The sequence below is a fragment of the Salvelinus fontinalis genome, chromosome 17 (genome assembly GCF_029448725.1).
Source record: "Salvelinus fontinalis isolate EN_2023a chromosome 17, ASM2944872v1, whole genome shotgun sequence".
Lineage (NCBI taxonomy): Eukaryota > Metazoa > Chordata > Actinopteri > Salmoniformes > Salmonidae > Salvelinus > Salvelinus fontinalis.
This window is the reverse complement of record NC_074681.1, coordinates 34,448,343-34,462,757: the sequence shown is the minus strand read 5'-3', so window position 1 is coordinate 34,462,757 and position 14,415 is coordinate 34,448,343. Positions and strand designations below refer to the sequence as shown.

The 14,415-nt window shown below is 40.0% G+C and overlaps 1 protein-coding gene across 1 annotated transcript; it reads left to right on the top strand.

The window, feature by feature from the left end:
• The first annotated feature begins 3,623 nt into the window (after nucleotides 1-3,623).
• LOC129813505 (espin-like protein) lies at nucleotides 3,624-14,155 on the top strand. The gene is made up of 6 exons (XM_055865801.1): nucleotides 3,624-3,774; nucleotides 8,964-9,082; nucleotides 11,547-11,729; nucleotides 12,056-12,415; nucleotides 12,473-12,916; nucleotides 12,983-14,155. The coding sequence occupies exons 1-6, from the start codon at nucleotides 3,624-3,626 to the stop codon at nucleotides 13,685-13,687; spliced, it is 1,962 nt and encodes a 653-aa protein (XP_055721776.1). The 3' UTR covers nucleotides 13,688-14,155.
• The last annotated feature ends 260 nt before the right edge of the window (nucleotides 14,156-14,415 follow it).

The following is a 14,415-nucleotide window of genomic DNA, read 5'->3' as shown; positions in this document are numbered from 1 at the left end:
CTAAACATATGAAAAGCTCTCTTAAAATTAGATATGGAAAGCATGTGTTTGCTGTCCATACTGCTTTGCTTTATCTTGGCCAGGTCGCAGTTGCAAATGAGAACTTGTTCTCAACTAGCCTACCTGGTTAAATAAAGGTGAAATAAAAAATAAATACAAAATATGTGTTCATGCATTCAATGAATCATTCTTTCAATTGGGCTCATAATATCTTAATATTTACTAATTAGAGTGTGTATTACTGTAGCTAAGTAACCACAGCACTTGGATTAAGTGCCAGTGTAGTGTTATTGGGTGGCACAGCCTACCCTAAGTGGACCTTGTAGCATTTAGGCTAATGAATAGCATTAAGTCCTTAAAAATCCTGTGAATCACTAAGGTTACCTGAACCGTACTATCAGGTGTCTGACCTCTTACACACTCACTGTCTGTCTCTCCTACATCCCATGGGGGGTATGCTACATTCAACAGTCTGGGCTCACGTTTCACCTCTAGCTTATACCTCTGGACTTTGTGTACAGTAGCGTGTGTGTGTGTGTGTTTGTGTGGGTGTTTGCATTCTGTATGTATCCTCCTTCCTGGGGGTCTTGGACTCTTAGAAGATTGGTTTGGGGCCTCTTATCGACTCGTGGGTCATGTTCTGAGGTCACGTTTCTCTCTAGGTGGGGTACTCTTGGCCAACTCGGGTCTGTGAGTTGCTGATGCCGCTGTTGTTCTCGTTCAAATGCTTAATGTAGGTGAAATGTCATGTGAACAGTATGGCTAACCCAATTCACCAGTGGTTATCATCCGACAATAACGGCAACTGCTATGTCATGTGGTGTCCTTCCTCTCCGACGCTGTCTTTCAGAGAGTGTTCCCATCCAGAGAGAACGAAAGGAGTGGGAGACCAACGGTGTATCAGAGGCTCTGGGTCTGAAGATACTCCTTGAACTCGACCTTGAACTATCCTGCCTACCTGGACAAAAGGAGGAACCTATTCACGGGCTGAAATGGAGAGCAGCAAGGTGACCGACCCTGAAGTCTGGGAAACCAGTCACTGTTGTCAAATCAAATCAAATTAATTTGTCACGTGCTCCGGATACAACAGGTGTAGACCTTACAGTGAAAAGTTTACTTACAGGCTCTTCCCAACAGTTCAAAAAGGTATTAGGTGAACAATAGGTAAGTAAATAAATAATAACAACAGTAAAAAGACAGTGAAAAATAACAGTAGCGAGGCTATATACAGTAGTAAGGCTATAACAGTAGCGAGGCTATATACAGTAGTAAGGCTATAACAGTAGTGAGGCTATATACATGCACCGTTTAGTCGGGCTGATTGAGGTAGTATGTACATGTAGATATAGTTATATATGATAAACAGAGAGTATCAGTAGTGTAAAAGAGGGGTTGACGGGTGGTGGGTGGCGGGTGGCGGGACACAATGCAGATAGCCCGGTTAGCCAATGTGCGGGGGCACTGGTTGGTCGGGGCCAATTGAGGTAGTATGTACATGAATGTATAGTTAAAGTGACTATGCATATATGATGAACAGAGAGTAGCAGCAGCGTGAAAGAGGGGTTGGGGGGGCACACAATGCAAATAGTCCGGGTAGCCATTTGATTACCTGTTCATTAGTCTTATGGCTTGGGGGTAAAAACTGTTGAGAAGCCTTTTTGTCCTAGACTTGGCACTCCGGTACCGCTTGCCATGCGGTAGTAGCTTTGTACGAGTCTCTGTGTGTGGAGTACAGGTGATCTAGAATTGTTTTCCCTCTGGTTGCACATTTAACATGTTGATAGAAATTAAGTTTCCCTACATTAAAATCTCCGGCCACTAGGAGCGCCGCCTCTGGGTGAGCTGTTTCCTGTTTTCTTATTTCCTTATACAGCTGACTGTGTGCAGTCTTAGTGCCAGCATTCGTCTGTGGTGGTAAATAAACAGCCACGAAAAGTATAGCTGAAAACTTTCTAGGCAAATAGTGTGGTCTGCATTTTATCACAAGATACTCTACTTCGGGCGAGCAAAATCTAGAGACTTCCTTAGATTTCGTACACCAGCTGTTGTTTACGAATATGCACAGACCGCCCCCCCTCGTCTTACCGGAGTGTGCTGTTCTATCTTGCCGGTGCAGCGTATATCCCGCTAGCTGAATATCCATGTCATCATTCAGCCATGATTCCGTGAAACATAAGATATTACAGTTTTTGATGTCCCGTTGGTAGGATATTCTTGATAGTACCTCGTCTAATTTATTGTCCAATGATTGCACGTTGGCAAGTAATATTGACGGTAATGGCAGCTTTCCCAGTCACCTTCTGCGAGTGATTGTGTTGTAATACATATTATATGAATATACACTGAGTATACAAAACATTAGGAACACCGTCTCTTCCATGATATTGACTGACCAGGTGAATCCAGGTGAAAGCTATGATCCCTTACTGATATATATATATATATATCAATTACAACAATTACGTTTATTGTTGCATTTCTTTTAAAACAGCTCATATATTTTTGCACGTCATTTTATACACATAAAAACAGCATAAAAGCATAAAACACAGCATTTGAATATTACATTTAAATTAGTTAAAAAGTACATGTTGTTAAAAACAATAGAAACAACCATGAATAAAATTACTTTGTCTTGTCAAACATCCAATCTGTAAAATCCATTTAAAATGTGTACAAATTATTTAACAAAAGTAAAACATTTTTAAGACATGAAAACGTGTTAAAAAGTAACTTTGTTAAAAAGCTGTCTTCGATCCCTTATTGATGTCACTTGTTAAATCCACTTCAATCAGTGTAGATGAAGGGGAGGAGACAGGGTAGCCTTTTCCTGACGTCAAATCACCTAGTGGCCTCATGGGTGGAATGTTGTTCATATTTCTCATAATTTAGTAATTAATAAACTTTTTTTTTTTTACTCCAAAAATGTCAAACAATTTTGTTATATTTCAGTCTTCTGTGATATATATAAAATGTAATACTGTGATTAAAACTCAAAATTGAATACATTTCAACTCTATATCTGACCTGGTATTTTTTGTAAGCCCATAACCATGTGTGTGAGGTGTATACTTTTGTTTCAAATTAGATTTGTTTAAGACTACCAAGAAACACTCTGTGTGACCCTGATTTTTAAGTCTTGAGACAATTGAGACATGGATTGTGTATGTGTGCCATTGAGAGGGTGAATGGGCAAGACAAAAGATTGAAGTGCCTTTGAATAGGGTATGGTAGTAGGTGCCAGGAGCACCAGTTTGTGTCAAGAACTGCAAAGCTGCTGGGTTTTTCACGCTAAACAGTTTCCTGTGTGTATCAAGAATGGTCCACCACTCAAAGGACATCCAGCCAACTTTGTAGAGTCCATGCCCCAACGATTTGAGGTTGTTCTGAGGGCAAAAGGGGGGGTGCAACTCAATATTAGGAAGGTGTTCTTTATGTTTCGTACACTCAGTGCACAGATACATACAGTGTATATAATATTAGAAATATATTGTAAATATATCTATTTCTCTATAAATATTACAATACTAAATATATGTGCAATATATTTGTAATATATCTTTGTTCCAATATATTTATCTAGTACTGTTTATTTATTGACATATTCCTCATCCCTGTTCCGTATGTGTCCCCAGCAGCCGGTGAAGGAGGTGCCTCCCCAGCCTCGCTACCCCACCCCGCCCCTGGCATCATCCTCACCTTTGACCCCGATATACTCCCCCTCAATGAGAAACGCCAGTGGCTCCATGCAACATGTACAGGTGGCCTCTTCTGGTAAGGAGCATTGAGGACTTTGCCAGACACCTCCAGATAATTGTTCGAACTGGATGGAATATGGGGAAAAATGCACCAAATTCTTTTTTGATCTTCAACATGGAAATGATACCAAACATTATTTACTGAAACTTTTTACAAATGATGGAGTCACCCATGATTCACCAAACTATATTCTGAAAGAGGAAGCAAAATACTTTAAGCATATGTTTTTGTTTCAGTCTCCTCCATCTCCACTAATTGAAGCTACTTTAATAAAAAAGAATTATATTAATAATGTCAAATTAACAGCTGTACAGAAAGACTCATGTGAAGGCCAAATTATAGAGGAGGAACTTCTTGATGCAATTAAAGCCTTTAAATCCAGAAAACTCCAGGGTTGGATGGCATACTAGTGGAAGTATACCAAACCTTTGTTGATATACTCAGAGGACCATTATTAGCATGTTTTAACCACTCCTATATAAATGGTTGATTATCAGACAGTCAACAAGAAGGTCTGTTTTCATTATTACCCAATACAGGATCCAAGTGGTATATATAAAGATCCAGTCAATTTTTAAAAAATGTAGGCCTCTTACACTTCAGTGTTGTGATGCAAATAATTTGAGCAAAATGTATAGCACATAGAATTAAAAAGATATTGTCAGATATTTTTCATTCTAATCAGACAGGTTTTTTACATGGACGATACATTGGAGATAATATAAAACAAGTACTGGAAACAATAGAACACTATGAAATATCGGGGACACCAGGCCTGGTTTTCATAGCTTATTTTGAAACGGCTTTTGATAAAGTACGACTGGAGTTAAATATAAATGCCTGTAATCTTTCAATTTTGCAGAATCAGATCCAACAATAATATCAAGGGGCTAGAAATCCTTAAAAACAAAGGCTGACACAAGTGTGCCAAAAACCAATAGATCTTATCTGATTATTTTCCTAGTTCCATTTTCTTGGTGTGTGTATTTAGTGTAAGACTATATAAGAGAATGCTGACCCCCTATGCCCATTGCTGTGAATCTGTTGTCACATGATATTCATATTGAACATAGACCTTAACGTGCACAGCTTGTTTTTATAGATGTGGAGAATGTGTGCTTTTCCTACAGTAAGAACTGTGTTGAACATAACATGCTGATGATTCATGTCATCTTTTAAATCCATAATTTGGATCCCCCCACAGCATCATATAGGATCTAGATAATTGTTCTAACCTCTCTGGATTACAACCAAATTATGATAAGTGTACTATATTAACTAATTTAACTTTTACATTACCGTGTAGTTTACCAATAAAATGGTCTGAGCAAAAAAGATTCCATTTTATTTTAATATCAAGCCAGACAAAATTAAAAGAGCCTATTTATATAATTAATATGAATTCGGAGGGCAGAAATGATTAAATATTAAAGCATTAGACATCTCACTAAAGGCGTCAGTCATACAAAAGTTATTCTTAAATCCGAATTGGTTCTCTAGCAAATAAGTAACAATGTTTCACCCCAAGTTCAAGAATGGCCTTTTTCCCTTTATTCAGATTACAACTGCTTACTTCCGGTTATTTGAAAATGAAATCATCTCCAAAATATCGCTATTTTGAAAACAAGCCATAGAAATTTGGCTGCAATTTCAGTTTAATCCACCAGAATAGACAGAACAAATAATACAACAAATATTGTAGTTAAAAAAACACATTATTTTTTGAGAACATAAAAAAAAGAAGGTATAATCTTTGTAAATTATATCATAAATAGGACTGGTGGAGTTCTGTCACACATGCAGCTAACAAAAATATATGGAAATGTCTGCTCTACCCAAAATTACAACCAACTAATTGCAGCGTTACCGCAAAAATAGAAGAAGCAGTGGAAGCAGGGAAAAGTAAGGAACATGTCTGTCGGCCCTGCATTAAAGACCAAAATTGGTTAAATAACATTTTTATCAATAGAAAAGTATACCAGTTTCATTTAAGGACCAAACAATTGATAGCTGTGCCATATAGATTGCAAAATAGTTGGGAAGAGATTTTCGATGTACCGATTCCATGGCACATGGTTTATGAACTGATAAGCAAAATGACACCGGATTCAAAACTTAGAATTTTTCCATTTAAATCATTATACAAAATTCTTGGAACCAATAGAATGTTATATATATGGGAGACACAACCTTCCCAGCTCTGTAGATTTTGCTGCGAAGAGACAGAGTCATTAGATCAATTATTTTGGTCATGTCCATATGAAGCTCTCCCACTTTAGCACCACCAAAGCACCCCCAGACCATCACATTGCCTCCCCCGTGCTTGACAGATGGCGTCAATCACTCCTCCAGCATCTTTTCATTTTTTTTCTGCGTCTCACGAATGTTTTTCTTTGTGATCCAAACACCTCACACTTAGATTCGTCTGTCCATAACACTTTTTTCCAATCTTCCTCTGTCCAGTGTCTGTGTTCTTTTGCCCATCTTAATCTTTTATTTTTATTGGCCAGTCTGAGATTTTTCTTTGCCACTCTGCCTACAAGGCCAGCATCCCGGAGTTGCCTCTTCACTGTTGACGTTGAGACAGGTGTTTTGCGGGTAAGTCCTCAACTGGCAGCTTCATTAAATAGTACCCGCAAAACACCAGTCTCAACGTCAACAGTGAAGAGGCGACTCCGGGATAGACACTCTAATGTACTTGTCCTCTTGCTCAATTGTGCACCGGGGCCTCCCACTCCTTTTTCTATTCTGGTTAGGGCCAGTTTGTTCTGTGAAGGGAGTAGTACACAGCGTTGTATGAGATCTTCAGTTTCCAGCAATTTCTCGCATGGAATAGCCTTAATTTCTCAGAACAAAAATAGACTCAGAAGTTTCAGAAGAAAGGTCTTTGTTTCTGGACATTTTGAGCCTGTAATCGAACCCACAAATGCTTATCCTCCAGATACTCAACTAGTCTAAAGAAGGCCAGTTTTATTGCTTCTTTAATCAGGACAACAGTTTTCAGCTGTGCTAACATAATTGTAAAAGGTTTATCTAATAATCAATTAGCCTTTTCAAATGATAAACTTGACAAAAAATGTGCTTTTCTTTCAAAAACAAGTGACCCCAAACTTTTGAATGGTAGTGTGTGTATGTATATATATATATATACATTTCTTAAAAATATATATTTTCCTTCATTATTTTTCACTAATCCTAAATATATTTTTATATATATATATATATATATATATATATATATATATATATATATATATATATATATACATGTGTGTGAGTGTGTATTTATATGTATGTACAGTATGTATGTATGTATGTATGTATGTATGTATGTATGTATGTATATTTATATATATATATATGTGTATGGATGTATGTATGTGTATGTATGTGTGTATGTGTGTATGTATGTATGTATGTATGTATGAATGTAAGTTGTATATTGTATATATATTGTATATATATTTACACACACTTACATACATACATACATACATACATACATACATACATACATACATACATGTATGTAAGTGTGTATATATATATATAAATACACACACACACATACATATATATATATATATATATATATATATATATATATATATATTTACAAAAAAATATATGGGGGATTGGAAAGGATGCAGGCAATTACAATGACGGAAGCTACATTCTATCTGCAATATTAAAGCTGATCTACCCCCTCAAAAAAATTCAAATACATTTTAAAAAGATGCCTCTCGCTTCCAAAAAGTTTAGGATAGGATATCGATTGCTTTGCTATCTAAAATCAAAATAATTCAGAATTGCTAAAATTACTGCAATACTGTTAAAGAGCAACTGAGTTGAACAACCACCTTCTCTGGTATGAGTCAGACACATTCATTCTAGTATCAGAATTGGCTACAAAGTACGATCATTTTTGTCATAAAGTCAGTATCGTCCAAAACTGAGATTTGCAGATGTAAGGAATATATTGTGCGTATCACTTTTCCTTGTGTTGGGTTTATTTCAATCCTGCCCACATGCCCATAGCTGTCAGCACCCAAGTACTCATCAATTCAGAGCGAAGCTGCACGCAACCAAATAGTTATGCCCACGCCAACCATGGTGAATTTGGTTTGACTTTGGATATCCTCATGGTGCTAGTTAGGGACCATCAGTAAATTACACAATTACACAGTAAATTGTACATGGTGCAATATCAAAAAATGTCAATAGCTCCAAATTTAAATTACTTAAAAAACCTCAAACAACTTATAAATAGTAGAAATTGATATACAAATATTAAAAGCATTTAACGAGAAAACTAAAAGGTGTACAAGATGAAAATATTGTCCCATTTACATTGTGTAATTTATTGACGGTCCCTCACTAGACCCACAGATGGGCTACCCAAAATCAAACCAACTTTGCCATGGTCGCACACCGGCTGAAGCTGATTGGCAAAAGAAGTTGGCTAGTTTGCTTAGGTTACTTCCAGACACAAGAACTGGTTCAACTGTTTCAAGTTATTTAGAAGGGTGAGTGAATGCAACTGTGTACTGTTTTGGCAGAGTGAATGTACAAATACTTCCCACGTGCAAACACACACACAAGAGACACCCACATCAAAGCAAGTCTCCAAGCCCCAAATCTCATTCTCAGTCACATTTCCTAACGAGTAGGTTTGAAACAGAGTAAATCAGTCAGCTCAGCTGCTCTTTAATACATTTTGATCACTTTTCATGTCATTTTGGCCAGCTAATAAAAGTGTGAACCTCTTTTATTAATGAATTACCGTTAGCTCCAGCAAACGGCAGGCTACATGTTGGCAAAATGAAAATCCGCCCCACTTGTATTCAGAAATACATCCTTGATTGTAAATTACAACTTGATAGTACTATATTACTAACTAGCTAGCTAATTATTTTGTGTCTAAACCAACCAGATTTTATTGATCTGCAGCACGTTATCTTGAATGGGCCAAGTCACTCTCACCAGGGGAAGTTTGAGCTAGCATTTTCACTTTGGGTACGCTAGCTAACATGTCAAAAAACCTTGGACTTGAACTATTAACCCCAAGTAATCATACACTATTCTTTACATTACAATAAACTACAGTGTTTAAAGTATCCAAAACAACTCAAATCAAAATTTCCACAAAGATACATTTTTGTTGAAGCATGATATAACAGACTGTGTTGTGTTTGCCTTTGTAGTTGTTGGCTCCTTTAATTTGCTGAAGCCTCCAGAGAGGGACCAAACCCTGTTCTCCCAGATGAAGTCTATCAAGTCTCTGAGACAGGCTGGGATCACTGCTGTCTTCACTGGACAAAACGTCAGTCCTTTCATAGAGCTTGTTCTGATAGATGTTATCTGTGCTCTATTGTTTCTTTGCATTTTCACCCGGGACTGTTGAGCAACACAAGTCAATGTAGGCCTATATAAATAAAGTAAAATATAATTTGTATGCTCTGTGTAATATAATGCTCTATAACGATTCCAAAACGCTATATATCCATTTTCAGAAATGTTGGTAATTCAGAATTTTTTTATACTTATGAAAGAGATTGGTGTATATTTTTCATATCTAATCATGGCATGGGGTTGTTAAATGACAGACATGTGTTTGTTTGAAACTTATCACTAGACATTTTTTTTTCAGAGAGACAATCACATTTATTGCAAAACAAGATATACAGTGCATTCGGAATGTATTCAGACCCCTTGCCCCTTTCCACATTTTGTTACGTTACAGCCTCCTTCTAAAATGGATGAAATAGATTTTTTTTCCTTCATCAATCTACACCCAATAGCCCATAATGACAAAGAAAAAAGCAGTTTTTTAAAAATAAAATAAACTGAAATATGACATTTACATAAGTATTCAGACCCTTTACTCAGTACTTTGCTGAATGCACCTTTGGCTGCGATTACAGCCTTGAGTCTTCTTGGGTATGACGCTACAAGCTTTGCACACCTGTATTTGGGGAGTTTCTTCCATTCTTATCTGCAGATCCTCTCAAGCTCTGTCAGGTTGGATGGGAAGCGTCGCAGCACAGCTATTTTCAGGTCTCTCCAGAGATGTTCGATCGGGTTCAAGTCTGGTCTCTGGCTGGGCCACTCAAGGACATTCAGAGACTTGTCCCGAAGCCACTCCTGTGTTGTGTTGGCCGTGTGCTTAGGGTCATTGTCCTGTTGGAAGGTGAACCTTCGCACCAGTCTGAGGTCCTGAGTACTCTGCAGCATGTTTTCATCAAGGATCACTCTGCACTTTGCTCCGTTCATCTTTCCCTCGATCCTGACTAGTCTCCCAGTCCCTGCCACTGAAAAACATCCCCACAGGATGATGCTGCCACCACCATGCTTCCCCGTAGGGATGGTGCCAGGTTTCCTCCAGACATGATGCTTGGCATTCAGGCCAAAGAGTTCAATCTTGGTTTCATCAGACCAGAGAATCTTGTTTCTCATGGTCTGAGAGTCGTTTAGGTACTTTTTTGGCAAACTCGAAGTGGGCTGTCATGTGCCTTTTTTACTGAGGAGAGGCTTCAGTCTGGCCACTCTACCTTATTAAAGGCTTGATTGGTGGAGTGCTGCAGAGATGGTTGTCCTTCTGGAAGGTTCTCCCATCTCCACAGAGGAACTCTGGAGCTCTGTCAGAGTGACCATCGGGTGCTTGGTCACCTCCCTGACTAAGGCATTTCTCCGCCAATTGCAAGGTTTGGCCAGGCTGCCAGCTCTTGGTGGGTCCAAACATTTTCCATTTAAGAATGATGGAGGCCACTGTGTTCTTGGGGACCTTCAATGATGCAGACATTGATGATGCAGACATTCCCCAGATCTGTGCCCCGACACAATCCTGTCTCGGAGCTCTACAGACAATTCCTTCAACTTCATGGCTTGGTTTTTGCTCTGACATGCACTGTCAACTGTGGGACCTTATATAGGCAGGTGTGTGACTTTCCAAATCATGTCCAATCAATTGAATTTACCTGAGGTGGACTCCAATCAAGTTGTAGAAACATCTCAAGGATGATCAATGGAAACAGGATACACCTGAGCTCAATTTCGAGTATCATAGCAAAGGGTCTGAATACTTAAATTCTGTAAATAAGGTATTTCTGTTTTTTTATTTAATACATTTGCAAAAAAAATTGCTTTTCATTATAGGGGTATTGTGTGTAGATTGATGAGGATTTGTATTTATTTAATACAATTTCAGAAAAAGGCTCTAACATGACAAAATGTAGAAAAAGTCAAGGGGTCTGAATACTTTCCAAATGCACTGTATCCGACTGACTCTCAGAGAAAAAGTAGCACTGCAAGGCTTTACACAGTCAAATGTGACAAATAATTACATTTTTAATAAAGAACTGTACAAATAATACATTTGTGACATCAATATAAAAAATAAAAAACATTTTTAAAAATCTTTGCAGTAGTATGAGATCTGGGCTCTGGTCAAAAGTAATGCACGTCTTGGTATGACGCCACAAGGGAATAGGGTGCCATTTGGGACGAGGCCTAACTCTAACCAAACACTATAGAATGAGGCTCGATTCATGATGGGTTGAATTTATATTTGAAACATAACGGAATTTGAACATCCAGTCCAGCTAAACAATGGATATATAGCATTTTGCAACAAAACCCATTTGAATACAAAAAAATCTATTAAATCTGAGAACAGTAATATTTTACATACACATAAAGGTACCCATACGCATTTATTTCTGTTGAAACATTGGTGGATATAGCTTTTTGGAAATAAACTATGTGTTGGTGGTATAATATCTCCTCAGAGGGCTGACAGTGAGGGGGAGCTACTGGAGCTCATTCCCATAGAGGAGGTGATCCTGGCGGACATAGACTCTCTGGTGCCCACCCACGACGAGAGTGGCCGGCCCATTGCAGAGTGGAAGAGGCAGGTTATGGTGCGTCAACTCAAGGCCAGGTTACAGGACGAGGAGGAGCAAAGGATGAAGGTATGTTTTCAACACATGCATGTAGCATTCTGTACAGTCGTTATCTGCGATGGAAGCAGATTCATGCCAAAAAATACAAATTTGCTTCCATAGTTTTCAGGATATGGACTGGAGTAAATTACCATTGGGTGTCTGAGGATTGTGCCATTTATAGTGTGGAAGAATCTCTAACAACGTCGCAAAAAAGTATTTTTCATGTGTAACACTAGTTTTGTTGAGCATGTAGATAGCCAAAATTAGCATGTAGCTGATGATGCTAACCATTTTAGCTTCAAACTTTTCATTGTTTTTAAGTTGAGACCTTTCCTTCCTTTGCTCACCACCAGGACATGGCCAATAGCTACACTGAAGCAGATGGTTGGAAGTACTCACAGGCCCACAACGCCATCCTGGGCCCGTTCGGCGAGCTGCTGACTGAGGACGACCTGCTCTACCTTGAGAGGCAGATTGAGAACGTGTCCATGCAGAAGCGCTGCCAGGCCTACGAGCTGGAGCTGGCACGTCTCACCGAGGAGCTCCGCGCCATCCTACCCGACCCCATCGCCAACATTACTGTCAACAATGAGTTCCTCCAGCAGATGGACGCAGACGGACATCTACCTCTTCCTGTGTGGTGTAGTCGTGTCTCTGGCATTGTCAAGAGCATGTACCAACTCCTGGCCAGTCTGACGCGCCGAGATGAGGAAGTGGTGATGGAGGTGGTGGGCGAAGGGGAGGGGGAAACGGTGGGGGCGGGGATTGAGAGGGGCATGTGTAGGCTTCAGCGTGTTGAGATGGTGTCATCCTTCAGCCACCGCTTGGAGAGCCAGAGCTACGGCAAAGGGAGGAGGGAGAGGGTGGAGAGGGAGATCCAGCAGTCCGGGGTGTCGGTGAGGAGTTTGAGGTCCAACTTTGAAGGTCAAATTGGGGGGATTTACCCGTTTGGGGGGTTTGTGAATGACTCGCATCGACCGGTCACAAGGAGCCAGACTCCGAGAGGGAGGTTGGAAGCTTCTGAGTTAGCTGTTCAAACCCCTAACACCGCTCTAGGCTGTGAACTTGAACTAGCCCGCCATGACATCCCTACCCCAATCCGGGTCATGGAGACGACCAGCCTGAGAAAAGAACGCATTGTCGTCCTGTTCTTGAGCCACTGGAAGAAGTCAGCATACGCCATCTCTGTGAGAGCCAGGGTGAGAAAGGAGGCAGTCGAAAGAGCAGAGGCCGTGGTCGACACAATAAGGAACTCGACACAGTCAAGGACACCACATCAGACAACAATACAATCAGGGATACAAAATTGGACGACACAAACGGGGACGCCACACCGGACCAGCTCTCTCTTTCTCTTATACCGCCAAAAAACTGCAGTAGACAAGATGCTCAACACCTGGCGGAGCGCCAAAATACAGTCTTTGCCGGTATCGCCAAGCCAGTGGTGCCCCACCACCTATTCCCCCGAGCACTTCCTGCCTCTCCAGGTGGACGGGGCGCCGGTTGCCTACGACAGCCTGACCCTTGACCTTTTCATGCTGGGCTACTTCCACATCCTGGAGCAGGATTTGCTGGCTGAGGAGCGGAAAATGAGGCACCTGCTGTGCTTCGAGGTCTTCGATCACGTAGGTTGTTTCCCATGGGAGACCGTCAGGGACTTCCACAAGGCCATCCTCCAGGAGATCCAAGAAGGGAAGCGGCAGTGGAGTGATGGATTTGAGGACATCAAAGCCAGGTTCTTTGGGAATGCTGCAGTACCTGGAAGGTACCATCCTGGGGTTGCCAGAGAGTGCCAGTATCCAGACACAAGGCTAGTGCCCAAGGTCATAGTGCAAACTGCCACTCCGGAAGAAGAAGAGCTTCTCAAGTGTAGCAGCGGCACGGACTTCTCTTGTTTCAGCAATGATGAGATCTGTAAATACATCGACCGAAGCTTTGCTTTCTGGAAGGAGAAAGAAGCTGAGCTGTTTGATTTCAAACACTAGTCCTTGTTTCACTTTGTCTTTTGATATTTTTGTATAACGCTGTTGCATTTCTAGATTTTTCTTTGCTAATCGGGTGCTTTCAGAGAGTAAAGTGGAAGATTGAATGCTCTGAATTTAATTTATGAGTGTGCGTACATGTTATGCAATTGTGAATCAATTGAAAGAAGCCGAGTCTACTGTAATTAAATCCAAATCCAAATCGTTTTTGGCATGAATCTGCTTCCATAATGAGTATATTATGATATCGATACTGCAAATGGTAAGACCAAGAGCATACATCCCTACAACATAACCTAAGGTCTTCCCACGCCCAGGGTACAACATTATTTACTGCAGTACAACATGATTTACTGCAGCTCAAACTGTTTCTTATTGAACCACTACAACACTAAAGTACCTTATGTTGAATGACCTTTGAAGGATCAAGTTCTCTGGATGTTCTCTGATGTTAAGCCATTCTTCTGTTGGGTGTAGACCAGAATGTCCATCAGATCTTAGACCAGAATGTACAACACTCCAGGTTGGGCCATACAGTTAGCTAAACATGTACCTTCCTGGGATTTGATCGGAGTTGCTTTGCTCACATTTTTAAAGCCAAAGGCAGTCATGTCAATCCGTGGGGGTTTCGGCCAATTACTGACTCAGATGTTACCATGTGCTTGCGACAACTCTCTGTTTCTGTACTCTCTGACACATTGGACGTTTTATCACTTTCCTGTCCAGGTGTT

What these genes read in the sequence shown, in the direction of transcription:
- LOC129813505 (XM_055865801.1), top strand. Translation starts at nt 3,624, where the DNA reads ATGTGTCCCCAGCAGCCGGTGAAGGAGGTGCCTCCCCAGCCTCGCTAC. An exon ending in CTGTCTTCACTGGACAAAAC is followed by an intron (nt 9,083 to 11,546) that starts GTCAGTCCTTTC and finishes ATATCTCCTCAG; the next exon opens with AGGGCTGACAGTGAGGGGGA. An exon ending in TGACGCGCCGAGATGAGGAA is followed by an intron (nt 12,416 to 12,472) that starts GTGGTGATGGAG and finishes GCGGGGATTGAG; the next exon opens with AGGGGCATGTGTAGGCTTCA.